This window comes from Orcinus orca, chromosome 1, assembly GCF_937001465.1.
Source record: "Orcinus orca chromosome 1, mOrcOrc1.1, whole genome shotgun sequence".
Taxonomy (NCBI): Eukaryota; Metazoa; Chordata; class Mammalia; order Artiodactyla; family Delphinidae; genus Orcinus; species Orcinus orca.
The window spans coordinates 96,326,384-96,354,375 of NC_064559.1; the positions used below are offsets into that span (position 1 = coordinate 96,326,384).

General features: G+C 54.4%; 1 protein-coding gene and 1 non-coding gene across 3 annotated transcripts; one reads left to right on the forward strand and one right to left on the reverse strand.

The window, feature by feature from the left end:
* On the reverse strand, positions 1–27,809 carry VANGL2 (VANGL planar cell polarity protein 2). 2 transcript variants are annotated; one of them, XM_004284426.3, is made up of 8 exons: positions 27,505–27,809; positions 12,120–12,380; positions 11,860–11,980; positions 9,339–9,946; positions 8,411–8,547; positions 7,763–7,898; positions 4,434–4,665; positions 1–3,612 (listed from the first exon to the last, which is right to left on the reverse strand). In XM_004284426.3, exons 2-8 carry the CDS (start codon positions 12,188–12,190, stop codon positions 3,352–3,354), a joined length of 1,566 nt encoding a protein of 521 aa, XP_004284474.1. In that variant the 5' UTR covers positions 12,191–12,380; positions 27,505–27,809; the 3' UTR covers positions 1–3,351. The 2 variants fall into 2 exon arrangements, with proteins under 2 accessions (XP_004284474.1, XP_049550947.1); XM_049694990.1 differs by lacking the exon at positions 27,505–27,809 and adding an exon at positions 22,501–23,344.
* On the forward strand, positions 23,598–23,706 carry LOC117198330 (U6 spliceosomal RNA). The gene has a single exon (XR_004479444.2). It is a non-coding gene; the product is annotated as a U6 spliceosomal RNA (small nuclear RNA).
* Positions 27,810–27,992: the final 183 nt, after the last annotated feature.

Genomic DNA, 27,992 nt, shown 5'->3' on the forward strand with positions numbered 1-27,992 from the left:
CAAAAGTCAAATGTCTTTATTTTATATTAAAAAATTTGTACAGTTTTAGTTCCTATGTTTAAGAAAAAAAATCCCTAAAATTGTCATAATGTTTAGATCCACTGCAAACTGTAAAAACAAGCTTTTTATATATTAAAAAAAAGAATTTACATTTTACAATTTTCTACATGCATGCACAAGGTCTCAGCTCTGTAACCCAAAAAAAAGGAAAAAAAAAATCTAGATCCAACAGTGGAAAATTCTACATATACAATCTCACTTGGAAGGAACTCAAAAATTCCTCTTCCTTTCACACACAGAAGAACAAATCACAACAATCACACACCAGGACCGAATCCATCAGCAGATGCTGCCCCATGGGGAGGGCAGAGGAAAAAGAAGACAGACTGACAGGCACCACAGAGGGGCAAGGGAGCTCATCCGGGCCCAACAGAGAAGAAGAGAAGCACAAACTCTGGGAAACAAACGTTTCAGATGAGAAAGGATCCCAATGTCTCGTGACAGTTATTGTGTCAGGGTTTGCAACAGGACTGAGGTGGGAATGGGGAAGTGAAAAGGTAAGGGCTGACATGGAGGGGGGTGGGAAGACAAAAGGAGAAGCTAACGGGAAATAAACAAGAATAGAGAGAGCATGAAGAGTAGTTTAAGAGAAAGGGACAAATGGGGACGGCGGCAGAGTGGCGAGGTAGGTGAAGGACTGAGGCACAGCATCCTGGTGTGGAGGGAAGGAGGACCAGCCTTCCAAGGTGGTGAAAAGGAAGGTCTGGGAGGTGTGGTGGGGATGAGCTAGGATGCCATGTAGTCATAGAAAAGAGCACTGGAGAGACCCAGCCACAGCATCCCTGATGGTGGCATATGGGGCACGGGTGGTAATGGGTGGGCAACACCCCCACGGGGGAAGAAAGAGCAAATCCAGCATGTGTTGGGACAGGCAAAGTGGGGGACACTGCTCAGAGGGACTGAGTCAGCTGCACACCCCACAGCAGTTCACAGCATGAAGACAACTTCCCATATAGGAGAAGCAAAAGACAAACACAGCCATACACTTGACAATTCATCCTGACATTTCAAAAAATAATAATAACAATAATCAAAGAACACAAAGATACCACAGTTCTGACGCAAAGGACCAAAACACTACCATTCTCAGTCACAGCCCTTAGTGCTTAGAGAGAGAGTCGGGGGAAAAAAATGTCTTTTTGTTTTAGGAAAAGGGAATGAAAAAAATCACAGTGATTAAAAACATGGCAGGTTCTTAAAATAAACATTCCCCCGCCCCTAACCTAGGGCAGCGACTCTGATCCCAAATACTTGCCCTCTCCCCACCCCAACTCCTCCTCAAACCACACCACATCCCACTCCTGCCCACAAAGGCAGTGACCCCAACCACCATCCAGGCCCCATTTTCCAGGATAGTGAGGTATTTAGAAATGTGAGCGAGAAGGGACTCCTCTGAAACCAGGTCTTTGAAGAGAAGGAAAAAATACCTTCCCAGGACCCCCAGGACAGGATGTATCTCACTCAGGCTTATCCCCAAACCCACAGCCCCAGCCCAAGGCTGACCTCCAGGCGCTGCCTAGGTCAGCCCCATAATCCACCCAAGTGCAGACAAGGTAAGCACTGGCCGAAGAACCCTTCTCTAGTAAGTGGTGTGTGGAAAGATGTGCTTTTTCAGAAAGGACAGCAGGAGAAACAATCCCCAGGCTCCATCATGCCCGGGGCTGCCACGACACAGAGAAGAAGACTCCCTGGTAAGAGATCAACTGGGATCTTATCCCAGGGTGCACTCTGCAAGGCAAGAACCAATGGGTTTTCCAGGGGAAAGACGGGCTTCTAAGGGGGCATTGTGAGTTATTCTGAGGACTGGCCCAGGGGACTGCTCCAGCCCAGCCACCAGAATGCTCCCCAACATGGGTGCTGGCTGGAGGTATGTGAGTACTTCTTAGTTCTGCTCCCCTTGGCTAAAACTACATAATTTAAGGGTGTCTGATCTAAAGGCTCAGATTTACAGTGAAAGTAAGTATTAGAAGGCCAGCAAATTTTGCTCAAGAATTCAGATTGGGTGCAAAGACTACGGAAGCTAAATGGGGTGAGGGGCTAAGTACCCATCAAGGGCAGCAATCTTGGTCCCTCACCCCAATACAGAGGAGACCAGAGCCCAGAAAACCAGGCAGTGAGGGAACAGGGGGGGACCCTGGCCGGCCAAGGAAAAGAGACCCCTGAGGCAAAGAAGTGGACTTAAGGCAGGGGATAAGGAGGGGCTGCTGGCTCCCCCCAAAAAAGAGATGAGGCAACAGGTCTCTGGAGCTGAGAGAAGAGACAGCAAGATTGGGGATGGCTGGTGAAGGAAAGAAAAACATTTGGCTGAGATCCCCAGGGTGGGTCAGGGTCTGCAAGCCACTAATTCTGTATAGGAGTCTACGTGGCATCCTTCACTGGGAAGGGGGAGACCCATCCCACCACGGTGGGAACACAGGTGAAGGAACTTCAGAGGGTAGGGGTCAGCGATGTTCACGGGGCTCTCTCCCAACCTTCCCCCAGGGGCTGCGCAGGAAAGACCCCTTGGAAGAAAGGTACTGTCTGTCCCCCAGGGCCCAGGAAAAGTGGTCACAGAGGGTTTCCATCTCAGTTTGCCTGTGGTCACACGTGACCACACAAATCAGAAATGGAAGGTAGACATGTCAGGGTAAAGGATGGGATCTTCCCTTGCTCTGAGTATGTGTGGATGGGGGAGAGAGGCTCAAACAGCTGGAAGCAAATAACCCTGGCAGGGAGGCCCCGGACTCTGGGGCTGTGTAGGAGGATGCAGGAGGATCCTTGCCCAAGAACTCCGGCTTGGGGTGAGCGGGCAGGGGGAGCAGATCCACCTGCCGCCAGAAGGCCGCAGGTAGTGCTGCTCAGGAGTTTGGCACCGTGGCTCTCTGGAGTCAGATCGGAGCCCCCCAGAGAAACCCTTTTGGGGGCCGCTGGATAGAACTGCTTATAAGAACCTGGGTTCGAGAGTGGGGCTCAGGTGGGCCCTGTGCCCTTTCAGAAGAGACTGTCACCCAGAGAAAGGAGAGGGAGAGAGGCACTGGTTCCTGCAGGGCCGGGAGTGATACAAAAGTGAGGGGGGTGGGAGAAGGAGAGGGAATTTCCCAGGTACTGTTGACAGAAGGATGGTCTCTCCAGGTTCACATAGGGTAAATAAGGAAGAGGGGAGGAGACAGGTGGGGGGGTGGTTAATTCAAGTAGAAAAAAAAAACTAGAGCAAGAGGAAGAAGGTGGCAGGAACATGGCAGGGCCTGAGGGCCACGCCCCCACCACCCTCAGGAGCCCCCCGCGTCTCCCACTCCCCCTGCTGTTGCACAGTCACACCGAGGTCTCAGACTGCAGCCTCATGACAAACTTGTGCGACTTGGGGTCCACAAATTCCTCGGAGAGTTTGAAGAATGGGACCTTCTTGGTGCTGACCACCAGGCTGAAGTCCTGGCGTTTCAAGAGGAAAACGATGCCATCCTTGAGCCCGTTGGTCACCGGCTCCTCGCTCACCAGTGTCCACTGTTTGGCCAGCCAGCGTTCCTTGTGGTACTGGATGGTGGGTCCAGCCGCCAGGTACCGCTCCAGGAAGGCCTGAGGAAGGGAGAAGGGACTTCACAGGAAGTTCTCCCTCCCACCCACCCACCCACCCTCCTTTACCCCTCGGGGGGTACAGCTTCCAAAGACCACCAAGATGTCCCCAGGCTCACTCTCTGCAAACGATCTCAGAATGTCAGAGCAGGAAAGGGACTGAGATCATCTGCCTCAGACCCTAGTTTATCAATGAGGGATCGGGAGCACACGGAGGTGATACGGCTCAGTAGGGTCAGGGCTGGGACTCAGCTCTCCTGACCCCTCATCCCTGGCACCTGCTATGACCTGGGCAAGCCCTCCCTTGTCCTTCCTTCTTCTCCCTTCTGCTCGTATGGGTAACGTCCAGCAGGGCTGCACCAGCAGAAAACTAGAGGTGTCACAGTTAAAGTGCAACATGTTTAATCACCTGTTCCCCAAAGATGGCTCAGGGGATGCAAGTCTAGGAAGCTGGCCGTAGAGCTGAAGGGTGGGAATGGCTCAAAAAGAGCACAGTGCAAAGAACATCTTCTGGAGGTGAGGGAGGTAAAGGTGGGAGTTTGGATCTGAAAATTCCGGAACCCCTACAGAGATAAGAAATAGGTCTCAACCATTCCCAAAATGGTCCTGAAACTCCCTGTTCTCCTCACCACCTAAGAACTCTACCCCATGCAGAGATGGAGTGGATGGAGTACGGATGACAGAAGAGACTATACAGAGGTAGAGATGAGAGAGAGAGGGATGGAGGGTACGGAAGGAGGTAAGAGAATAAGGGAGAAGGAAGTGGAAAGGAAGGGGCCAGAACTGGGGAAAGAGGAAGGATGCCGGGGGCAGAATGGGCCTACCTTGGGTGTCATGTCGTGAGTGATGCAGAACTCAAGGTGCTGCAGGATGCTCTCCATGGTGTGGTAAGGCTGCTGCTTGGTGGTGCGAAGGTACTTCTGCATGGCACGGGCCATAGATGCGAAGATGGCCTGGGCTGCCTCCCGTGGGTCCATCACCTCCCTGGGGTTCTTCTGCTCCTCTTCCTGCAGCCGCTTAATGTGAGTGAAGGCCTCCTCCACGGCCACCACAAGCCTGGGGGACATGAGGAGTATGGACCAGACGCCAACCTCTCCCCTTCCCCCCAGCTTCAGCCCTCCAGCAGCCTGAGCGAGGTCAGGCTTTTGTGCTCTCCCTGAAGCAATACGCACCCAACTGGAGTCAAGAACCAGGCTTTGGGGCTTCCCTGGTGGCGCAGTGGTTGAGAGTCCGCCTGCCGATGCAGGGGACGCGGGTTCGTGCCCCGGTCCGGGAAGGTCCCACATGCCGCGGAGCGGCTGGGCCCGTGAGTCATGGCCGCTGAGCCTGCGCGTCCGGAGCCTGTGCTCCGCAACGGGAGAGGCCACAGCAGTGAGAGGCCCGTGTACCGCAAAAAAAAAAAAAAAAAGAACCAGGCTTTGGGGGCTGTGTGTGCGCATGTGAACATGCATGTGTGCAGCTGGGTAGATGGGGAGGGTCTTTCCCCCTCTAGGGATAGGAAACAGCTGTAGTGCTCAGTGAGCTCAGCCCAGGGACCCAAGGAGGACAATCTAGTGTCAAACCCAGAGAGACAACTATGGATCAAACCCTAGAAAAAGCCTTCTTAAGACCCGCCAAATCACACTTCAGTGGGTGAAAAATTAATAGCTATAACTACATCAAAATGACAGATGTCTATTCAACCAGGACAGCATGGGCAACATTAACTAACACCTGGGGTGGGCAGAGGTAATGCAAAATACATGCTGCAAATCAAGAAGGAAGAGGTAAGAACAGCATAGAAAATGGGCAAAGGAGTGAACAAATAATTCGTAAGAGACTTGAAGGACTGAAAAAGAGATGAAGTAGTCACTGGATAGTAATCAGAGAATTAAAATGTTAATAAGATACTACTTATTCATCAAAATGGAAAAAATTAGGAAGATGACCGTCATCCAAATATTGGTCAGGATGGTGGAAGATTTCTCTGAGTACTCTGCAGTGATGAGACGCAACAAACCAGATATACACACAAGGGTGAATCTCAAAAATATACTGTTAAGGGGGAAGCAGGGAAAAGAAGCCAATTTACATTAAAAGCATAGAGACATACAAAACAATACCAGTATCCGGAAACCCAGGAACCTGGGGACTTCAAGCAGCTTAGGATGGGATTCTGGGCTAAGTAAACGTGTGGATCTGTGTAAGTCTACCATGTCTCTGTTTATTCTTTTGCTTCCCCCAAGTGTCTCAGTAAAGTTTCTTTTGAAAAGATCCTTTTGACTCAGGATCTGAACCAAGGGAAACAGTTTTCTCCTAGTTACGACCAAGGTAATGGGGAAGGCAAGCGTCCCCTATGGTGGTGGCAGCACAGGAGATCCAAAGACCTTAGTCAGGGCAAAGGTAGAGGAGGAAGGGAACATCTCCGGTTTCCTTCCCACGAGGGCCTTTTCTGAGACAACTGGAGACTTGCTGGAATGTCACAGAAATGGAGCTGCTGACCTTCAGTCCACTACAGCCTTGTGTAAGAACAGGGTCAGGGCTACCTTTCTCTCTGGAAGTCTGGAGATCATGTGGAAGGAAGGGCAGAGTTCCATGACCCTCTGCTCCTCCTCCGTGGAAATCCCAACAGACCAAGGTGGGCCCTGGCAAACAGTAAGCACCAAGAAAGAATCTTCAGGCACAACTAGCATTCACATAACAATGTGAACAGGAAAAAAGGAGAAGTGCGGACAGCGTTTAAGAATTTACCAAGATATGGGCACTAGAACCTCATTTTTTTTTCCCCCGGGAAATAAATGGATATTATTTTATTTTATTTATTTAATTTTTTAACGTCTTTATTGGAGTATAATTGTTTTACAAGGGTGTGTTAGTTTCTGCTTTACAACAAAGTGAATCAGTTATACATATACATATGCTCCCATATCTCTTCCCTCTTGTGTCTCCCTCCCTCCCACCCTCCCTATCCCACCCCTCCAGGCGGTCACAAAGCACCGAGCTGATCTCCCTGTGCTATGTGGCTGCTTCCCACTAGCTATCGGTTTTACATTTCGTAGTGTATATATGTCCGTGCCACTCTCTCACTTTGTCCCAGCTTACCCTTCCTCCTCCCCGTGTCCTCAAGTCCATTCCCTAGTAGGTCTGCGTCTTTATTCCCATCCTGCCCCTAGGTCCTTCATGACCTTTTTTTTTTTTTTTTTGGTTTCCATATATATGTGTTAGCATATGGTATTTTTTTGCAGGTAAAAATGTACCATCTGCTGAGCAAACCTACAAGATCTACTGGAAGGAGGGCTAGTCTAGCCTCAATCTCTGCCATCGCCAGGGAGGCTCACATCCTTTGATAGTCCCTGCTACACTGTGTAGGCAGAATTCAAATGCCCCGTCCACTTCCATCAGATGCCTATCCCCTGGTTATCCAATAATCTCGGTACTGGGCTTCCCTGGTGGCGCAGTGGTTGAGAGTCCGCCTGCTGATGCAGGGGACACGGGTTTGTGCCCCGGTCCGGGAAGATCCCACATGCCGCGGAGAGGCTGGGCCCGTGAACCATGGCCGCTGGGCCTGCGCGTCCGGAGCCTGTGCTCCGCAACAGGAGAGGCCGCAACAGTGAGAGGCCCGCGTACCGCAAAAAAAAAAAAAAAAAAAAAACCAATAATCTTGGTACGTTTTGCAGATGCAATGAAAGTGCTGAGTCAGCTGACTTTAAAATAAGGAGATTATCCTGACAGGTCTGGTCTCATCACATGAGCCCTTTAAGAGCAGAGTTTTCTCTGGCTGGTGGCAGAAGTCAGAGACAGACCTGGTCTTGCTGGCTGGCTGGGTGGAGGAAAAGGTGAACTGCCTATGGGTCCAGGTGACAAGGAACTGATTCTGCCAAAAACCAGTGAGCTTGGAAGGGGACTCAGGCTCAAATGAAAGTCATCTTGATTTCAGCCCATGAGCCCTGAGTGGAGGGTCCAGCTCACCCGTGCCTGATCCATGGGACTGTGAGACAATCAGTGTGGGGTGTTTGCAGCACCGGGTTCATGGTGATTTATTAAGGCAGCAACAGAAAGCGAATGCACACACCCCACCCATATCATCAGCAGTTACAGAAGCCGATGGTCTTCCTCTCCCCAGCCTATCCACACCCAAGAGCCCCCAGCAACCCCTCCTCCCCCAGGGACCCACCTGGCCCTCCTCTTGCGCACCCTCCGCTCATGCTCGGCCTCCTCGTAGTAGTACTCGTTGTGGCTGTTGTCCCGCCTCCGGGCCGCTGCTGCAATCACAGCCCGGGACTGGCCCGTGGAGTTGTTGGTGCTGTTTTCTGCACAGGAGCAGGAGAGAGAGGGGATGGCCACTTCAGAGCGTGGCCTCCTTTCTCGCTCCAGGAAGTCTGGAGCCAGCAACCTGACGCATCCAGAGGAAGCTGTGTCCACCCCCAGCAACACCTCCCGTTCCCAACCCTCCTGGCCGCGTCTGGGAGAGGCCCACAGGAAAGCAACAAGGAAGGCACCAGAGGGCAGGAGTCCCGCACATGTTCCTCCCCAGTGCAGGAGGTTCTGGGGCTCAGAGAGCGAGGGCTTAGGACCAGGGCTGATGAGCAGAGGCAGAGGAGCCAGATTAAGGGGACGCATCGTAGCATAAAGGGACAGCAAGTAGAGTCAGCAGCTAAGACCAGCCACCTGGAGTTAAGGGAAATGACAGAACAGAAGGGGCTGGGACACGGGCTGGGGAAAGGAGAAAGCAAGGGAAGAAGGGGGAAAGAGAAACAGGAGGCAGGAACTTGGGAATCCTGCTTGGGAGGAGACCAGGAGGCCGAGGAGCAGGGCCGCTCACCCTCTCCGAGGGAATACACCTTGAAGCCAGACACTTTCTTGGCCAGGACGGACTTGGGCAGGTTGAGGAGGGCAGGGTTGTAGACAGGGAAGTCATGGTAATACTTCTCCAGGATCCACACTGCCACGCGCTGGATGCTGTGGGGGACACGGCAGGAGGGGGAGGGAGAACGGACAGACAAGGGGCGCAGGGGGAGGGACACATCAGGGCAGGTTGGCAGGGCAGGAGAGGACAGAGGGCAGGGACAAGCTGCTTCCAAGGAGCCTGGCTCAGGGCCTGAGGTCTACTTACCAGGCTCCCAAGCCTTCCCCAGGGCTGGGCCTGCCAGTCCTTCCCTGCCGTGCTGAAGCCCAGGGGAGAAAGGGCATTGGGCCAGGGTCCCCAGCCAAGGATCACTTCCTCCCCTCCATCATTCTCCCCTCAAGATTCCCTGCAGGACCAGGAGGTGCTATTGATGCTCTGGATGGCCAGGGCGGGCATCCTGCCCACAAGTTTAGGGGGGCTGAAGAACTCTCCTCATTATCTTTTCCTCTGGGGGGGAGTCCCTCCTCTGGCCAGCTCATCTCTGTGACCACTGACTGAGTGCCCTCAAGAGGCTGTGCCTCTGAGAAAGAGCTAGAAACATGATTCCAAAAAGCCCCTGTTCATGCCCCAAACCTTTATCCTCTTTGGTCCATCCCTCTCTAAGATCCCCGATCTCTAACTGTCTGTTCATCTATTCACTCCCAACTCCTGACTCCCGCCTTACCTGCTCCAGGACCCTTAGCCTGACAAACGCTGTTGAAAACCTAGGATGTGCAGAGTACGCAACTCCGTCCCACACGGCCCTCCTAACCCGTCCCTTCCAGCCCCACCATCACACCCTCCTACCCTACCGTCCTCTCAGCCTCCTCCCCAGGCCCGTCTGCCTGCCCCGACGCGCCCATACCTGAGATGGCCCACGTTGTAGAAGCGGCTGGCCCCGTCGGTGGAGCGCACGACCTTGAGCGTGAACTGAGGCTGGAGCTGGCGCAGCTCCAGGAGGACCACGGCCAGGTAGTGCACGAAGAGCAGGGCATCTACCAGCGACACGGCAAACTGCACCACGCCCTGGTAGCTGCGCTCGCGGGCGTCCAGGATGCGCACGCCGTAGAAGAGCCAGTAGGAGACGACAAGCAGGAAGACGAGTACCATGAGCAGGGCACGCAGCACGAAGACACGGGGCAGAGAGGCCTTGGGCCGGCGGAAGAACAGGGCCCAGCTGCCCAACAGCAGGATGAGCAGCTTGAAGGCCACGGAGATGAAGAGGCCCTCGCAGGCCGTCCCGCACGGCTCCAGCTCCTCCCGCCACAGCAGTGGGGGCAGCAGCAGGAAAGCCAGCGGCGTGAGGAAAGACAGCAGGGCCAGCGTGGCCCCCGCCGCCACGCCCAGGTGCCGGGAGCAGTCCAGCGGGACGCTGTCCTCCATGTCCTTGGCGATGCGCGTGAGGTCATCATGGGAGATGCTGTGCTCCGAGGTGCCCGTTACTACTGTGGTCGTCTCCCCCCAGTTGTCGTCCTGCATCAGGAGGGGCCGCAGCAATGTGGGGAGAGGAGGAGGAGGCAGGGACACAGGAGAAAAGGTGAGCGGAGAGAAGACAGAGAGCAAAGCAGGGAGAGGAGAAAAGAAGGTAATCAACAAACATGCGGCCATCAAAGTATTTACTGAGCTCCATGGCATGCCCAAGCCTGGCCTCTGCAGAGATGGGGCATCTGAGACCTGGGCCCTGTGGGAGCTTCGTGCCATCAGCCAGACAGCAAAAAACTACCCATGTACCCTCAGAGCAGAGGGTACAAGACAGATGCCAGGGAGCCGCTCAGCCAGAGACTGGGATCCGAGGTCAGACTCTCCAGGCAAAGCGGGCAGGCTCGAGCAGGCCACCTGCAAGGCCAGGATAAGCAACAGGTACCTATCCTCCAAGCACGGAGAGCCACTCAAGGTTTCTGGTTAAGGGAGTGACCTGACAAAGGCAGCGTGGTGAAGAGAAGAGGACACCGGGAGGAAGGGTTGGGGAAGGTGAGTGACTAATGAGGGGCATGTGAGACGCGGTGCGGACTCGGGGCCACTCTGGGTCTCTGGTCCACCTGGCTGGCTCTATTGGGCCATCTGAATGCCCACCACACAGGGGCTGCCTGTTCCCGGAGGCAAATGGGTGGACAGGCTGAGGTCCCCTGGTGCCCTTCTGAGCGTGGTCCACTCAAGCTGTTTCTCTGCAGGGGCTGGATGCCATCCCTCAGAGGAGCCCCAAGGCCACCAGTGGTCATCCGTGCCTACACCCTTAACTCGTGGACAGTCTGGGAATATGGAGTCACATTTTGACACCCAGGGGATTCAGGCTACAGGACAGAGACACAGAACGGGGAGTGTAGGAGACTGCCTGGCAGGGTCAGCGACTAGGGGGTGGAAGAATCTCCTCCCCGAGGAAAGGAGAAGAGTCTGACCAGAAGATGAAAAGTGGAGGCGCTGCCTGCTCTCAGCTCAGGGAACCCTAATATGACCCTCAGTCACACTGCCTAGGCACTCCAAGCATCAAGGGCCTGGGGAATCGTCAACAACAGGAGCTGATCAGGTCTCAGGGTCATTTCAAGAATTCAGGAGGCCAGGTCTCTGGGAGAAGATGGGATTGGGAAAGAGAGAGAAAGAACATTTCCCTCAGGTAGTGATCTGCTCCCAAGACCCAGGAATCCCCAGTGTCAGTCATAGAGATGTCCTGTGAAGTCTCCAGCCCCCTAAGATGCTCCCAAGAAGAAAGAAAAGGAGGAATGAGACATGGACAACCTCACAGTCAACTCAAATCCTGCCTCTGCCTTCTGCCCGCACTGGGTTCTTCCCCCTGACCTCCCTGCCAGGTGCACACAGTGGGCCAGAGAGGCTAGAGCAGGAGCAACCTGCTCAGCCCTGTCCCAGAGAACTCTCTTGCAGAACCTCCTCCGTCTCTCCAGGCTCACTTCTTCTCCCTTCCCTTTCTCCATCGACTCCTCCCACCTACCCTAAGACCAGAGGTGCTATTCTAGAGTCCGACACCAGAGAGCGCTGGAGTGCCCATGCCTTTAGGCTCAAGGAGAACTCAAGGCTGCCACACCCCCAGCCCCTCCCACTCCAGATTCCCAACCCCCTAACTGGCGGGCCTGAGCCCAGAGGAGCCAGGCGATTCCCATTACACAGCCCAAGTCACATGGGTCATAAAGACGAAAGAGGCTGCTGCTTCCAAAGGGATCTCTGAATTCTACTGAAATTCTACTGCATTCTACTGAAACAAGGTCCTGGCTTGGGACACTTGGCAGAAGTATGACACAAGATGCCCTCCCTGATCTGGTCTCTGTCGGAAGACACCAGGTTTCCAGGCCCTTCCCCTTTCTCATGGACCTCTAACTTCTCCAAGGATCAGTCTGGAAAACACCTGGCCTAGACCTCATCCCCCTGACGCTCACCCGCTCATCCCCTCTCGTGGACTCATTGTCCAGCAGGGGCTCCCCTGGAGCCTGGATCGTCACCGACTTGTCCCCACGGCTCCCGTCTCGGCTCTTAGAGCGGTGTCGGTCCCGACGGTCCCTGCAGCAGGAGGCCAGGGGAACAGGCACATGAGGTCAAGGGGAGGACCCGGGTTTCTCCGCAGCCACCCCCAGTCCACCACCCCTGTGCATGCTTCCACCCCTCCCCCCCACCTGCGTCACGCCCCACGCACACCCACCTGTGCTTGCGGGAGCTGCGGGAGTGGCCCGACTTGTAGGAATACCCTGAGTACTGGGACTCGGTGTCCATGGCGTCTGAACGCCGCGCCTTGTAGCGCTCCAGGGCCACAGGCTGGGGCCTTTTGGGGGGCCCCACTGCCACCTCCTTTAGCACCGACTTCTTCAGGCCAAGGGGCACCTTTAGAAAATCAACCGTCACCCTGAGGGACTCTATTTTGCTGGACGGGTGGGCTGGTCTCAGAGAAAATCAAGCGGCCGTCCTGAGGAGAGGAAGCAGCTGATTAGGGGGGAGCCGGAGCTTTCCGTGGGGTCAGAGTGGAGAGGAAGGCCATCCCCAAGAGACGGCTGCGGGAAGCTCAGGGCAGCCTTGCCACTACCTGAGAATATTGCACCCAGCTTCCTGCTCTGTCCAGTGGGCCCAGTCCCTCCTGCCCTGCCTCCTAGAAAGAGCACCCCCAGACTGTGCCCAGGGCACAGGCGTGGGGGAAGGGGGCCAGCAAAGGCCACCCAGAATGACCCAACACTGGACCCCCTGCCGGGGAGAACCAGGCAATGCTTTCCTATTCTCAGCCAGGAAAACTAAGACTTGGAGAAGGCAGGTTCTGGCCAGGCCAACTGGTTGGACCCGTGGAGACCATAGCAGGAGGCAGCTAGCTCTGCCCAGAGGCTGCCCCAAGCCTCTCCTTCTCTCCCCTCATCTCCTCCCGCTCATAAGTTCTGAGTGTGCCCACAGGGGACTGCCTGTGGCTGCTTCTCCTGGCATCCGCTCCCCAGCATCTACGGCAAACACACCCACAGTTACTGCCAGGTCAAGTTGGCGGCTCCCCCTGAGGCTGTGTGTGTGTGCGTGTGTGTGCTTGTGTGTGCTCACAAAGCGGGGGTAAGGAATGGAAACTACGGATCATGTGGTGGGGGGCAGGAGGAAAAGCCGGGTAGAAATCATTCTCTGACAACCTAACATCCTGGACTAGGCAAGGTCATGAGCTGAGGGGCAGCATCTTTCTTCTATACTTTCACCTTCTAATTCTGCAGGGAGAAGGACCTCTCCTTCTCGCCTCCTCTCTCACTCTCAACCAAATCCTGCTCATTCCTCAGAGCGCAGCCCCTACCCCCTCACGAAAGCCCCCACCTCCCCCAGCACCCAATGTTACATCTTCCCCTCCAACCCCGACCCCACCATCATCATCCCCGCGCACTGAGCAGTCATTTCCTACCTTCACTCGCTGAGTCACCAGCTCTTGCTTAGGCTCCTTCTAGGAACCATGTACCCTGCTAGGCCCTGGGTACAGTGGTGAAAAGACCCTGAGTTCACAATCTAGCGGCGCAGGTGCATGCTAAACAAGTAAACAGGTGGGTATAAACGACTAACTACATCAGTGATGAAAGGAGAATAATGAGGACGGTATGACAGGCAAGTCTGGGGAGCGGGGCTCGTTTAAACTGAGTGGTTCCAGAAAGCAACAGCCAAGCCTGAAAGAGCACAGGAGTTAAGCAGGCAGAGCGGAGGGCAAAGCCTGCAGAGCTCAGAATCCCCCGTGGAAGGCCAAAGGCAGCAAAGAGTTGGGTGGACCAGTGGAGCCGGAGCTGCGGAAGGGAGAGGGCAGTGGAAGGTGAGGCTGAAGAGGTGGCCGGGGGCCGGGTTATTGCAAACTCCATGGGTCAGGGGAAGAGCTCATGGGAAGCCTGCAAAGGGTTTTAGCTATGCAGGTATGGACTGGAGAGAGGAGAAAGCAGAAGTAGGGAGATGAGTAAAGAAGCAACTACTGGGCTTAACCTCGTGGCGCAGTGGATAGGAGTCTGCCTGCCAATGCAGGGGACACAGGTTCGATCCCTGGTCAGATACGATCCCACATGCCGCGGAGCAACTAGGCCCGTGCGCCACAGCTCCTGAGCCTGCGCTCTAGAGCCCGCGAGCCACAACTACCGAGCCTGTGCTCTAGAGCCCGCAAGCCACTGCTACTGAGCCCGTGTGCCACAACTGCTGAGGCCCGCATGCCTGGAGCCCACGCTCCACAACAAGAGAGGCCACCGCAGTGAGAAGCCTGCACACCGCGATGCAGACTGGCCCTCACTCGCCGCAACGAGAGAAAGCCCGCGTGCAGCAACGAAGACCCAACGCAGCCAAAAATAAATAAATAAAATTAAAATTGAAAAACAAAAAAGCGACTACAGTGGTGAGGCTTGGATGGGGCAGAGCAGCAGAGGAGATGGGAAATAGTCACTTTTGCGACATACGTTGGTGGTAGGACCAACAGGACTTAATTGGACTGCGTGAGGGGGAGGGGAAGGTCAAGATCTCTGGCCTGAGCAAGAGAGTAGGTGGTCATGCCATTATTAGGTGGGAAGACTGGGGAGGAAGTTGGTGAGTTCAGTTTCCAGTGTGCTGAGTTCATGGCTGTGAGACAGGCTGTGGAACAGGCAGCTGGTGTCAGAGGAGCTGGACTCAGAAAAGAGTCTGAGCTGGAGGTATGGATGGTGTGCAAGGTTAAGGGAATGGATGAGATTACCCAGGGAGAGGGTTAAATAGGGGGTCCCTGAGAACTACAATATGTAAACGTGTCCGAGGAAAGGGATCAGGCAAAGGGGCTGAGAAGGCAAGGCCAGAGGAGCCTGGAAGCCAGAAGAGTGGGCTGTCACGCAGCCAAGAATTAGAGCGTTTCAAGGTAGGAATAAAATCAGCCAGGTGCTGCCAGAGGTCAGTTACGTTCATTTGCTTTATGTAGTTGTTAACGTTTCTCCAACTGAACTGAACCATCAGTAACTTGAGAATAAGAGCTAGGATTGATACATATTTGTATCTACCGCCTTCCCATGGGCAGATAGCAAGTAACTAATACCCACCTGACTCTCAGGGAAACTGCAACGACTGTAGGGAGGTGAAATCAATGCTAAATCCATTCATTTATCCTCCTAACAGAGTTATGTGGAGGCACTCCACGGCCTAGTGATGTCTGTCAATAGCCCCATGTCAAGGCAAATGTGTGACAGAAACACACTTAGGAAAACAGAGACACAGGATCTTAACCCACCCTAAACCTTTCTAAAAACCTTTGCTACAAACAAGGCCCTGTTCATCTCCCTGTCTGTTAATTACATGTTGGGCTCCACGACCCCGTCTCCCCCAAGAACCCATTCTACTGGTCTAGTCCCTGATACAGTCCAGACACATCACCTGCAGCTCTCTTGCTGTGGTTCAGCTTATTCTTTCTAGTCATCCTCCTAAAAACTGAATTTCACCAGGAGGTTCAGCGAGAACTGGGTTACAGAGTGAGACAGGTGGAGAAATAAAGACGAAAAGGACTGCCATGGACTCCAGTCCAGACAGAGACACCAGAAGCCAGACTCTCCATCTCCCCAGCCTGAATTCTCATGTCTGCCAGAGCCAACAGCAAAAAGAGCCTGGGATTTGCAGCCAAGTGTCTGAATTCCAAGCCTAACTGTCCCACTGATGAGCTGTGTGACCATGTGCAAGTTACTTAACTTCTCTGTGCTTGGCAGCCTGGTAGGCTCATTGGTAAAATAGGGAAAATGATACACACCTCATGCGGTTGCTGTACATATCCTGGGGGTAAAAGAAGTACTTTAATAAACTGCTCAGCAAGTAATAAGTTAAGCAATTAATACACTCTGGCTTCAGGATCATTCCTACTCTAATCCCCAGATGCTTCCTCTGAGACCTGGGAAAGAGGTGGTATAAATAAATCCTGCTGCTTGTACAACTAAAGTCGCACACACACACACACACACGCACGCACGCACGCACACACGCGCGCGCGCGCACACACACACACACACACCAGACCAGAACCACCACTTCAAACACACCCAGGAGGGAAGCTGATGCCATTGTACTTCCCCTACAGATAAATTTCAAACCAGACAAGGGTGCCAGTCCCCTCCCAGCCCTTTGTTCTAAGCTGCCCTGGCCTAAAGCTCCCTACCTTCCTCCCAGCTACTCATTAAAGACCCAACATAAACCCAGCTCCCCTGGCCTGCTTCTCCCACCCCTACCAACCCAACTCAAGGTGCCCAGAAAGCACCAAAATATGCTCCTTCCTCCCCTACCAAAGAGAGGGGCCAAAAATGAACCCAATTTCTGAGGCCCTTGCCTGCTGTCCCCTCAAATACCCCAGGGAACTAATCCAAGCACTGGAGAGGCTGTGGGGAAGGATGGGAGGTGAGCAAAGAGAAGGGCAGAAGTTCCCCTTGTTTAATCGGTCTCAGGAATCAGGGGTTTGGAGGGTCTCCCGGGTGGGCAGCGTTCCCAGGGAAGAGAGTGGGGGAGGGGATCGCTGGATGAGATCAACAAGTGGAAATGTGGGAGGCATGACAGGACTGGGAGGGAAGTCCAGACTTGCTGCAGGGCAGGGAGTGCCCTGGTTTGGGGGGTGGGAGGCTGTAAAAGGGAATGTGTTCCATTGCTTTTCACCTTGCCCCCACCCCACCCCAGACACACAAACACACTCACCCGGTCCCCTGCTCAAACCAACCATGGATTATCTGGGGTTGGCCAGAGAGGAGAGTGGGAGGGAAGAGAGCGGCCGTCACAAAAAGGAGACCCTTCTCCCCTCCAAAGGCCTTTCAGAAATAAAATTAATGGAATGTGTCTCAGTATCATCCCAAGAGGACTGGGAGGAGGGCTGGGGGGGGGAAATGTGGGGGCTTTTGTCCCTGCTGCCCAGCTTCTCCCACATTGATCACCATGGCAACCAAAGCCCCCTGTTGCCTAGGTGATGGCAGCCAGGTCCTGGAACCCATACCCAGCATCCCAAGCGAGAGAGGTTATAGAGGTGGGGGGGTAGGGACAGAGGGGGAGAGAATGGGGTTTCTCCTCTGGCGGCCCCAGCTTTTGTATGAGCTCTGGGATCGGGTTTCTTCAGGAAACAATCAGAGGCCTCTGGAAAAAATACACTCAAAACCCGGCAACAGGCAAAGGGAGTAAGGCCCTGGGTGGGGTGGGAGGCATCGGAGGGGTTTGTGTTGGCCAAAAGTCAGACCAAGACTAGCCCCTTCCCCACTGCCCCACTCAGAGGAGCAGCCTAGGCAGACAAGGCCTCGGACACAGACGCAGGCAGCCCACGCGAGGCGCGTGCTGAGGACCAATGACCAGACGGCCGCCAGCGTGGTCACCACCTCCCCCTGCTGCTCTAGCCCGGGGCTATCCCACCACCCGGTCCCAGCTCCTTTCAGGCCTGGGGTGGGGAAAGGAGGCAGAGACAGGACCCAGATCGGGCTGGCGGAAGGAACTGTGGGAGCAGGGCAACCAGGTAGAGAAGAAGGTGGGGAGGGGACAGAACACAAACATGCACTCAGAAAGGGCGCCTGCAGTTCCTCGTCCTTACCGAGGACAGGGCTGGGAGTTCCAGACCCGAGGCGCAGCGGAAGGCGCTTGTGTGGGATTTCAGAATGCACTTCCAGCTGGAGGGGGGAAGAGGATAAGAAAGAGGACAGGAAGCCAAAAGTTTTCATCCTACAGGAGCAGTGCTCCGATAGGGCCAGTTTTTAAACAAATGGCCTTCCTCTCCTCAGGCCAGGATGGGGAAGGGTGGTCCTGCCTGGATGCAAGGAAATGGGCATATCACCTCTTTAGACCCTTCCTGCAGAGGAGTCTGTGGACCCTTGCCCATTAAAGGTCTCTGATTCCTATAATCTTCAAAAATACTTAAACACTGTGCTGTACATCTGAAACTAACACAACAGTGTAAGTCAACTATACTTCAATTTTTTTGAAAAGGTCTCTGATTCCTACACAAGAGCCTAAGTCTTACTGCATGTGCCCTGCACCCTCTTCCCCACTACAAATCATGGGAGGTGTGGACATGTGGGCCCCCAGCCCCATGGCTCCCTAAGCTTCACCTACCACTGCCTCTGTCCAAGGATATCAATGTGAGTTCCACCCAAAGTGCTGGATGCCCACCCTCCTGGGGGGCACCAGAAGTCCCATCTCCCAGCCCAGTATCCAAGGAGCTAGATGTCTGCCCAGAGAGACCAAGCACCTTGCCAAGACATCAGCTAGTGTGAGGGAGAGCAGATTCCAAGTCACAACTAACTGTCCCACTTGGTTTCTCCTCTTTGCCACATCACTCCCTGAGTTTCACGGATGTGCTCAATCCAGGCCACCCTGTCAGACACTGGTAGAGGCAGGAGGTGTCCTATGTGGGAGGAAAATGCAGCACCTAACAAGCTCCCAGGGAGGAGAGGGAGGTTCCCGAACCTCTGACTGTGCCCACATCGTTCTCCACGCCCCCCCACCACCACAGGAGGAGACAGTGGATTGACCCACCCAACTCTCGGTAGGTCCCAGCACTAAGCTAGAAGAGGCCTTCCAGGTGCACCCCCAAGTTTTACAGATAAAAAGGTAGGGCCCAAAGAAAGAAGGGTGCTAGCTCATGGTACTACATCCGAGGCAGCCCTTTCTGGCCTCCACTGTTAGAAAGACCTCACTAACACTGTTGACTCTGAGGCATGCTCCTCTTGGAGTGAGACCAGGTTCCTCCACGACACTCCTCCTGGACTCTGGTTCCTGGAATAGCCAAGACTATAAGATGGCCAGGACAGGAGAGAATTCACTGGCTCCTGCCCTACCCCCTCTTCCTCAGTGACAAAGGGACAGAGACTAGACAGGCCTAAGCTTGTTGAGACAGTTGAGACTGAAGAGCCCCTTCCCCTGTAAGGGCTGGTTTCTGCCTCCACCCACCGACCGCTCCTGACTGAGGATCTCAGTGTTCCTTCCTCATTCCCATCCAGCCTTGCGCCACGGACGAATCCTGCATCCCAGGAGGCCCATGCTGGGTTCTCCCTACCACGAAAAGAACTAAGGCACAAAGTGGGCCAGGACCAGCCCCAGGCCCTAGACCAAAAATGGGATTTTGCCCCCCCCCATTCCTGTACCCTGAAAAAGGCCCCTGTGTCCTTAAGTGACAGCGCTGTCCAGGAGGCCAGAGAGCACAGCTGGATCTCAGTGGGCTGAGGGCTAGGAAAGAGCCGGAAGCAGATGTCCAAAAGCTGGCACAAAGCCCCGCCCCTGCCCTGTTAACGGGCACTCTCCCAGGACGGCCCCAGACATGAGCTCACCCTCCTTAGAGCCCTGGGGCAGGGGGCAGGACCCCTCTCCTCACTGGGCTGAGTAGCAGGGGCAGAGCCGTGCTTGGGTCATGCAGACAGTCTATGCTTCCAGAGCAGCTGTTCACCACCAGACCCCAGTGCAAGGAGCACAGCCGGGGAGGGCCCATGGACTGGGCTCCCGGCCAGGATACCTGAGCTTGCATTCTAACTGCAAAGGAGCTAGGGAAGCCACAACCAAGCCCTTCTCCACCTACTTCCTTAGTTTCTCTCGATCTAAAGCAGAGGGGGAGACTGAGGACCCTCCAAATCCACAGACACACTTAAGCACAGACACAGGCACATGGACACCTCGTATTCCCCCTCTGAAACCTGGAATGGCTCCTGCCTGCCCCGCCCAGCTCCACCCACCCTGGCCAGGCAGGTTCTGTAAAGACCTGCTCTGCTTTCTCTCCAGCACGCCCACCCCCACCCCGGCTCTCAGAAAGTCCCTGCCCCCAACGCACTAAACACAAGTACACGCATGTTGCACACACACCATAGCGCTGCATTCCCTGCCTCCCCCAGACCCATTCCCAGTCGGTCTGGAAAGGAACACTGGGCGGGAGGAAGGAGTGCTCGGTAGAAGGGGCCGGTAATCCCTTTGGCATCTGTCCCAGGTGGAAGCCAGAGGGGAGACAGGATGCTAAGCTGGGGAGAAGGTAACCGGGGCTTCTAGATGCCTGGATGCTCTGTTAAATTTTCACCAATGAGCAGGCCCCATAATTCCCACCCACCAGGCTCTGAGCTTCTTCCTCCCTCAGCTAGGGCAAAGGACCGGCCCCTACGTGCCCACCACGTAAGCTGCGGAAGAGCCGAGAAGGAAAACAGGCACCTTGAGTTGTCCTCAGGGACAGGAGAAGGTGGACAACGGGAGGCGGGCAAGCCACGTTGACCCAGAGGCCAACTCCTGTGCGCTCCACATGCCCACCCTCACGGAAAACAAAATGCCTCCGCCTCTTCTTAGCCTACTGTCCTAGGTGGGCCCCACCTGTCCCTGACCCCAAGAGACCTTCAAAGCCTGCTCACCCAGCGCCCGCCTCGGAGGCGGGGGGGGCGAGTAGAAAGCAGCCCCTCGGGATGAGGAGTCAGCCGACCTCAGGTCTGCACGTGGACGGGGACAGCTGTGACGTGGGGACCCTGGCAACAAAGGTCGGTTTGTGTGGGGAAAGCAGTAGGGAGGGCCTAAGGGTGCAAGACGCAGGGTGACTCGGGGTGCGGGTGGCAGGCCTGGCTCTCCCTGGGTCTCCCCATTCTGAAAACCTTCTCCTCCTGCTTCACTCCAGGGCCTCTGACCCGGTAAATCAGCCGGTTCTTATCTAGGAAAACCGAGCCAGCTGAAAGGCCCAAGCACCAACCAACCCCCACTGTCTTGACAAACCCACCACCTGAGGTTTTCACTCTTTCTGAGGAGCCTCAACATCCCCCACCCCTTAAATCTGCCACCCCAATCTTGGAGTAAAGCAGGGGACAAAAATAAGTGTTTCTGTTCACACTCGGTTGCTTTCCAAGTTACTGCATTCACACCTCGGGCTCAGCACCTGTTCCTGTGTACCTCCACTCACCCGAAAAAGCCAGAGCCCCCTCCCCAGACCCTCACACACAGACACACTCTCTCTGCTAGCCAGAATGGGGGAGCCACGAGCTCTCTGGTGAAACTCTCTGGGGTCTGAGGGATATTGTTAGGGCGTTGCTGGAAAACTACAGACAACGTAGGGCCAGGCCCTTCCAATCAAAACAAGACTCCATGGGTTATGGTGGCCGGAGCCCCCACGTGTGAAGTGACCCAGCAGATAGGAACAGGCCAGCCCCCCGGGGATGTTCTGCCCAGGTGGCAGGCCTGCCCCAGGCTGTGACAACAAGGTGCTCCTCCTAGGAGACCCCATTCCTCCAGCAGACTGACACCCTCCCTCAAGGGTAGAGTTCTCTACTCCTCAGGCTGACATCTGGACTCATGTCTGCTTTTCAGGAGGTAGGGGAATTATTCAAGTTCGAGATGAAAGGCAATAATGAACAAAACCTGAACTAAATGAAATGAGAGGAGGGAAAGGTGGAAAGAGCACTTTGGGAAACGGAAGAGAAACGACATCAGATAGACCTAGCATAGCCTCTGAGGAGCTATGTAATCTTAGATGAGTTGCTTGCCCTCTCTAAACCTCAGTTTTCTTATCTGTAAAATGGGGATAATTGTGCCAACTTCAGAAGGTCGAGCGTTCAATGAAATAATGTATACAGAATATCACGGAGTCAAGTATGTAACAGATGCTCAATAAAATGTTAGTTTCCACCTCTTTCTACTATAGAGGGTGCACAGCCAATCCCCTTCACTCCCTGTTCCCAAAACCTCATTGTGAGAAGTAAGACCCCACCCAGAATAAGATGGAAACAACACTTTGGCTACAGTGCTGGCCCCAGCCCCCAAATGATGGTCCCTCTCTAACTTAGACCACACCCAGGTCTGAGAGAGCAGCCAAAACCCCTCATCACACTCTCTGCCTCTTTCCTCAGGGGCTCCTGGATCCTCCAGCCTCTCTCTTCCCCTCCCTCCTTCCACATTTACAGTGAGGCAGGGCCTGGGCTCTAATCACCTCCTTCTCTCCTGCAGGCGCTAAGCTCAGCTGTGTGTGGAGTGGCAGGAGAAGGGGGCCCCAAGCCTCCCGCCCCACTCCAGCCCCCAACTTCCCACTCTCCCCTCTCACTGCCCCACCCTGATTACCAGGAAATCCTCAGCTCTGCTGATTCTAAGCCCACTTCTCCCAAACCCGTTCCCAGCTGTCATGTCTGTAATTACCAGCCTTGCCAGGGGCATCAGACAAGCACAGCAACACCTAATTTCCAAAGGGCGCCACCACACAAGGCCTCTGCCTCCTACTCTGAACCAAGCAGTGTGGAGAAAGGGATGGAGAGAGTCTTCCTGACCCACCTCATTTCTCTCCACATCACAAGACAAGAGGTGACAGAAGGTTGCCCAAGGGCTTCCCTGGTGGTGCAGTGGTTGAGAGTCCGCCTGCCGATGCAGGGGAGGCGGGTTCGTGCCCCGGTCCGGGAGGATCCCACGTGCCGCGGAGCGGCTGGACCGGTGAGCCATGGCCACTGGGCCTGCGCGACCGGAGCCTGTGCTCCGCAACAGGAGAGGCCACAGCAGTGAGAGGCCCGTGTACCGCAAAAAAAAAAAAACAACAGGGAAGGCTGCTGGGGAACGAGTGTGAGTAGGATTTACTCCCAGGCCTTTTCCTTCACCTCTGCTACCAAAATCTCCCCATGAACAGGGTTACCCACCTGGAGAGCGTGAGAGAAATTTCAGGTCAATTCAGAGAGAGGGGAAGTCAATGCCCAGTAAAACAGGAAGACGGGTACCCACAGGGATGAGGGCAGATGCATACTGGAGGGAGCTGCCCAGGAAAGAGGAAGAAAGAGCAAGTTTTAAAAAGTCCCATCTGCGACCCAGACTCTGAGAAGAGGCAATAAAATATCCCAGCCTCTCCTCTCCCTAATGCCTCCATCCCCAGCCAACCACAAAGGACTTCATTTTATAGGCAGGGAAACTGAGGCCAAAACCCCAGTTAATACTTCAAGATCCAATAACACCAGCAGCATGTGGCTCACCAGCATCCCGGGTTCCTTCTAGCTCATGCTCAGCCTCTACCTGCAGCACCCTCCCCAGGCCCCTCCCTGCCTGCCTAACTCATCCTTTAAATCCAGCTAAGGTTGGTCCACACAGTGGAATATGATTCAGCCGCGAAAAGGAGTGGAGGTGTGATGCTACAACGCGGATGAACCTTGAAAAAATTATGTTAAGTGAAGGAAGCAAGACAAAAGGTCACACATTGTATAATTCCATTTATATAAAACAGCAGAATAGGTAAATCCATAGGGACAGAATGCAGATTGGGGGTTGCCAGGGGCTGGGAGGTAAGGAATGGGGAGGATACATTAACTTGTATCCTTAATGGGTACAGGTTTCCTTTTGGGGACAATGAAAGTGTTTTTAGATAGAGGTGGTAGCTGCACAACACTGTGGGTGTACAAAGTGCCACTGTTCACTTTAAAATGACTAATTTTAGGGAATTCCCTGGCGGTCCACTGGTTAGGATTCCGCACTTTCACTGCCGAGGGTGCGGGTTCAATCCCTAGTCGGGGAACTAAGATCCCACAAGCCGCACGGCGTGGCCAAATAGATAAATAAATAAATAATAAAATGGCTCTTTTTTTTTTTTTTTTCCCCCACACCACGCGGCATGTGGGATCTTAGTTCCCCGACCAGGGATCGAACCTGCACCCCTTGCAGAGTCTTAACCACTGAACCACCAGGGAAGTCCCTAAAATGTCTAATTTTATGTGATGTGAATTTCAGCTCAGTTAAAAAACATCCAACTGTGCTCGCTTCGGCAGCACATATACTAAAAAATTGGAAAGATACAGAGAAGATTAGCATGGCCCCTGTGCAAGGATGACACACAAATTCGTGAAGTGTTCCATATTTTTGAGAGGCCCGCGTACCGCAAAAAAAAAAAAATCCAACTAAGGTCACATCTCCTCCAGGAACCCTCCCTGACACCCATGCCAGGACCAAGCACTCTTGCTCTTCCGGTGGCCTCCTGAACACACCTCCATACACTACTCACTGGGTTACAGTGAATTGGCATGTTTATGCACATTTTCCCTATGAAAGCCAGTCTTATTCACCCCTCCATCCCTTGTGCTTCACACAGCACCTGGCAACTAGTAGGCAGTGCCCAATATGGTCTGCCAGAAGAAGTGCAGAACCAAGGCCTAGCTCTCCTCCCCAACCCAGAACTCACTCCTTTAATAATCATCAGTCAGAACCCAAACCATTCCAGCTAACGTTTACTGAGGGCTTCCCAAGTGCCAGGCACCGTGTGAAGTACTCTCTCTATATTACTTCATTTAATCCTCATAAACCTAAGAGGTAGGGCCTATTATTAACTCCATTTTACAGGTGAGGCTTCAAAAGTTATCTACTCTATCTGAGGTCTCAGAACTAGGAAATGGCCAAACTATAATTTAAGAGCAGGCTAAAACCCAGGGAAGGAGGCCACTAGAGGTTCCTGGAGGAAGGCCCAATCTGGGGAGGGAGGACAGTGCCTTTTTTTTTTTTTTTTTTTTTTTTGTAAATATTTATTTATTTATTTGGCTGCGCCAGGTCTTAGTTGCGGCAGGCGGGATCTTTGTTGCGGCGTGCAGGATCTTTTAGTTGTGGCATGTGGGTTCTAGCTCCCTGACCAGGGATCGAACCCGGGCCCCCTGCACTGGGAGCACACAGTCTTAACCGCTGGACCACCAGGGCAGTCTTGAGGATAGTGTCTTAAGACATCTAAGAGGCTGAGGAATAGGTTTTAAGAACCTGCCCAATGTCACAACACTATTAAGTACTAATTCCAGCCAACTCTGCTGGACGCTTCCCTTTGGCCTCACAGTGTGGGGAGCTGCTCAGGGAGGAATACCAAGGAAAACTGAAGACCCTCAAGCTCAGGGGATGATGGGCATCCCAGATCTCTTCACTGTTCCCCACAATGCTTCTGTAAGTCAAGTTGATCCCCCTCTAACTGAAAGGACCTCTTGGAAACCAAGTAAGCAGATAAAAGTCTGTCCTGCTCTAGGGACAGGGAAGGGGGCCCTTCCTCAGATCTCGAAGGAGCAGAGAAGCAGAGGGGGCACACCAGAGAGGCCGGCCCCAGAAGAATTAGGGAGAGAGAGGGCAGAAGCAAGACAATGGGGGAGGAGGGGGCAACGCGGCCACTAGTTCCAGTATGAAGTACTTTCAGAGGCGGCCTTTCCTAATGTCTGACCACAAGTCCCTCTCCTCCTTGGAAGAGCCCCCCAACACACACCAGTATAATACATCATGCATGCAGTGAGAGGCCAGGAGCAAACAAGGTACCCTGGAAGGTACCCCAGAGCACACCATCCTAGATGCAAGAACCTCGCTCGCCCTGGGAACCTTACCCATCAGATAGGTGTCAGGTTTGGGGCAATCATGCATTTTTTTAATCCAGTCTTTTCCTTCTCTGCCCCACCCCTAGTCCCAACATTTTCTGCTCTTAATCTGGGGGCTTAAGAAAGGTGGGGAGCCCTGAGGGCTAAAGAGGGAACATTCCAATTGCACATGCCCATTAGGAACTCCCATTAGGGAATTACCCAGAGACCCTAATGGGCCTGTGCATTCACAGCCTCAGCTCCTAAAACTGGGTGCCTCGATCTAACCTCTGGCAGCAAAAGGAAAATGACTGAGAGTGAGATGGGCAAACAAGGCATGCATCCCAAAGATGGCCAGCCCCTTCCCTTCATCCCAAAAGAGAAAGAATGAAAGAGAGAGAGAGAGGGAAAGAGACAGAGAACGTAGATGCTGCTTCTCTGGGGACAGATACATCCACTTCCCACCGCACCATCATGACGGTGAGTACAGCCCTGGATGAGTGCCTGCCCCTTCCCCACCACAGGGACAACTGTCCTCCTGGCAAGCTCAGCCCCTATTCCTCACCCTGAGACCTGGTCCCACACCACAGCTCCATCCCAATCATGCTTCTCACCAGCAAAAAGAAAGCGTGATAAACCACACAGACACACCTGCAGACACTCCTGAAGAAACACCCTCCACCGCCCTCCCCAGAGCTCCCATGCTACCTTCTCAACCCCTTCCCTTACCTTGGGAAGGGAACCCAAGATGTTACGCACCGGCTCTCCTTCCTCCGGCCTCCATCCCATAGCAAAATCCCAGACTCCTCGGGAACTATAGGATCCTAGAGGCAGGGCAGTTTGTGGACTCTGAAACAGCAAACTCCGAGATGGCTTTACAAGAAAACTGTGGCCTGAGGGGGCTGAACTTGGGCTGGGAAGCCAAGAATGTAGCACTAGAACCCTACCTATAAGGTGGAATAAGAGGATGTCCCTCTTTTTCTTCTCCCTGACTCCTCCAATCCCCCAGATTCCTCTAGGACTACAACCCGAACCCCTGTTCCCTATTCCCCACAACACACACCCTTGTCCAAAACAGGCACCTCATAAAATGGCCCACTCACTCCCACCCATAGGTCTCAGATACTTAAGGCACTACCCTCAAAACCAGGGCAGGGCCATCCAAGAAGCCTCAGGATCCTCCAGGCTGCCCTCCTTTGGGGCTCTCTGCCAGGAAGATCTGCCTGCAGAGGCAAGTGGCAGTACCCCCAATACACACTCAGAAATACACACACCACCTGTGTGTGGTGTGGCAGGCACACGCTGGTACTTATCTATCAGCACAGGTTTTACACACAAGAGAACACATTCACTCGCATCCCTTTCCAGTACACAGATGCACACACACCTATCCAGGTATGCCCCATTCTGCCCCACACCCACCTTCCTCAGTACCTGTCTATCTCTTTCCCATAAACCCCCACCCAGTTCACACACATAGATACACACCCCTTCCCCACAGTATACCCATAAATACATATCCAAACACACCACAGATACATGCTCAGCTCCTCCCTGGGTGCACACACACTCAGGCACAGAAAAACACCTTCATCTCCAAACCCACCTGCAGGAACACACAGCACGTCAAGGTGCACACACACACAAAAACAAAGAATCATGCACACTGATGCTCCACTAAGCCTTTAAAACTCACCAATGCAGAGCCCACAGCCCCTGAAATGGGTAAATATGAGTGGAGAAAGGGATGCCGGCGCCTGTCCTCTGGGCCCCGATAGATAACACAGTGCCCGGGTCTCTGGCCTCCATCCCCATCCTCGACCTGCATGAACACCCCCTATACTCTCCTCGGGCGGGTCTCCCCAGACTCCACATCACACCCTCAGTGCATACCTGCCCCCGGCCCTCCCCACACTTCTGAGGTGTGTATGCACCCCTAAACACCCTCGCCTTCCAACACCTCCAGATTTCGATCCTTGCACTGCCTCTCCCCCCACCTCCAACACACACTCCCAGCCTTTGACTTCAACCGGCTCCCCCGGTAACATTAAGGCCCCCGCCGGGCGCCAGGCCCCGGGCCCAGGAAAGTCCCCGGCTCTCCAGGCCCGGGCTCCGCCCCCTCCCCACGCGCCCCTTCCTCTCCCCAAAGTTGGGGGGCACTCTGCTGTGCAGTGGGGGAACGGACCGGAAGGGGGTTACCCCGCGCCCCCCTTCCCCCATACGCCACCCCACTCGCTGGGGGACTGGGCACCCCCTGGCCCCTTGCATGATTGTCCCCTTTTCTGTTTCCTTTTTTTTTTTTTTTTTTTGCAAACTTTGCCCGCGCCCCTTCGGCCCGGCACTCACCAGCCGCTGCGAACTGCCGGGTGGGCTCCGCCGGCGCCCCACTCGGTCCGGCGCCTTTGTATCCGCAGCGTTCCGGGTCGCTACGAACTCCGCGCTCCCGGACGGGCAGCGCGGACGATGTGGGGGTGTAGAGGGGGGCTCCTGAGTCTGGTCGCCCCCTCTCCGTCCCAGATCGCAGTCTCTTCCCCCTCAGGGCCCCAGGGGCAGGGGGCCGGGGGGAATGCGGGTCGCTTAGGCTCCCATGGCGGGACCAAGGATCAAGGAATCAGGGATCAGGAATCAGATCGGGAACCGGCGGAGGAGGGGGAGGGGGCGGAGGGGGAGGGGACGAGAGCCGAGGGGGTGCTGGGGGCGGGGGAGCGCGCGCTCCCGGGTGCCGCCTCCCGGCTGTTCCCGCAGGCACCGCCCCTCCCGCCGCCGCGTCCATTGTCTGCGGCCCCGCTCTTCCAAGAGTCGGCGCCCCCCCCCCCAGCCCTTCGCCTCCGGAT

Excerpts from the sequence above, each read along its gene's own strand:
- VANGL2 (XM_004284426.3), bottom strand. The coding sequence starts at position 12,190 with ATGGACACCGAGTCCCAGTACTCAGGGTATTCCTACAAGTCGGGCCAC. Across the intron at positions 9,947-11,859 it reads CCACGAGAGGGGATGAGCGG|GACGACAACTGGGGGGAGAC; the intron begins GTGAGCGTCAGG and ends CTCCTGATGCAG. Across the intron at positions 8,548-9,338 it reads TACAACGTGGGCCATCTCAG|CATCCAGCGCGTGGCAGTGT; the intron begins GTATGGGCGCGT and ends TGTCCCCCACAG.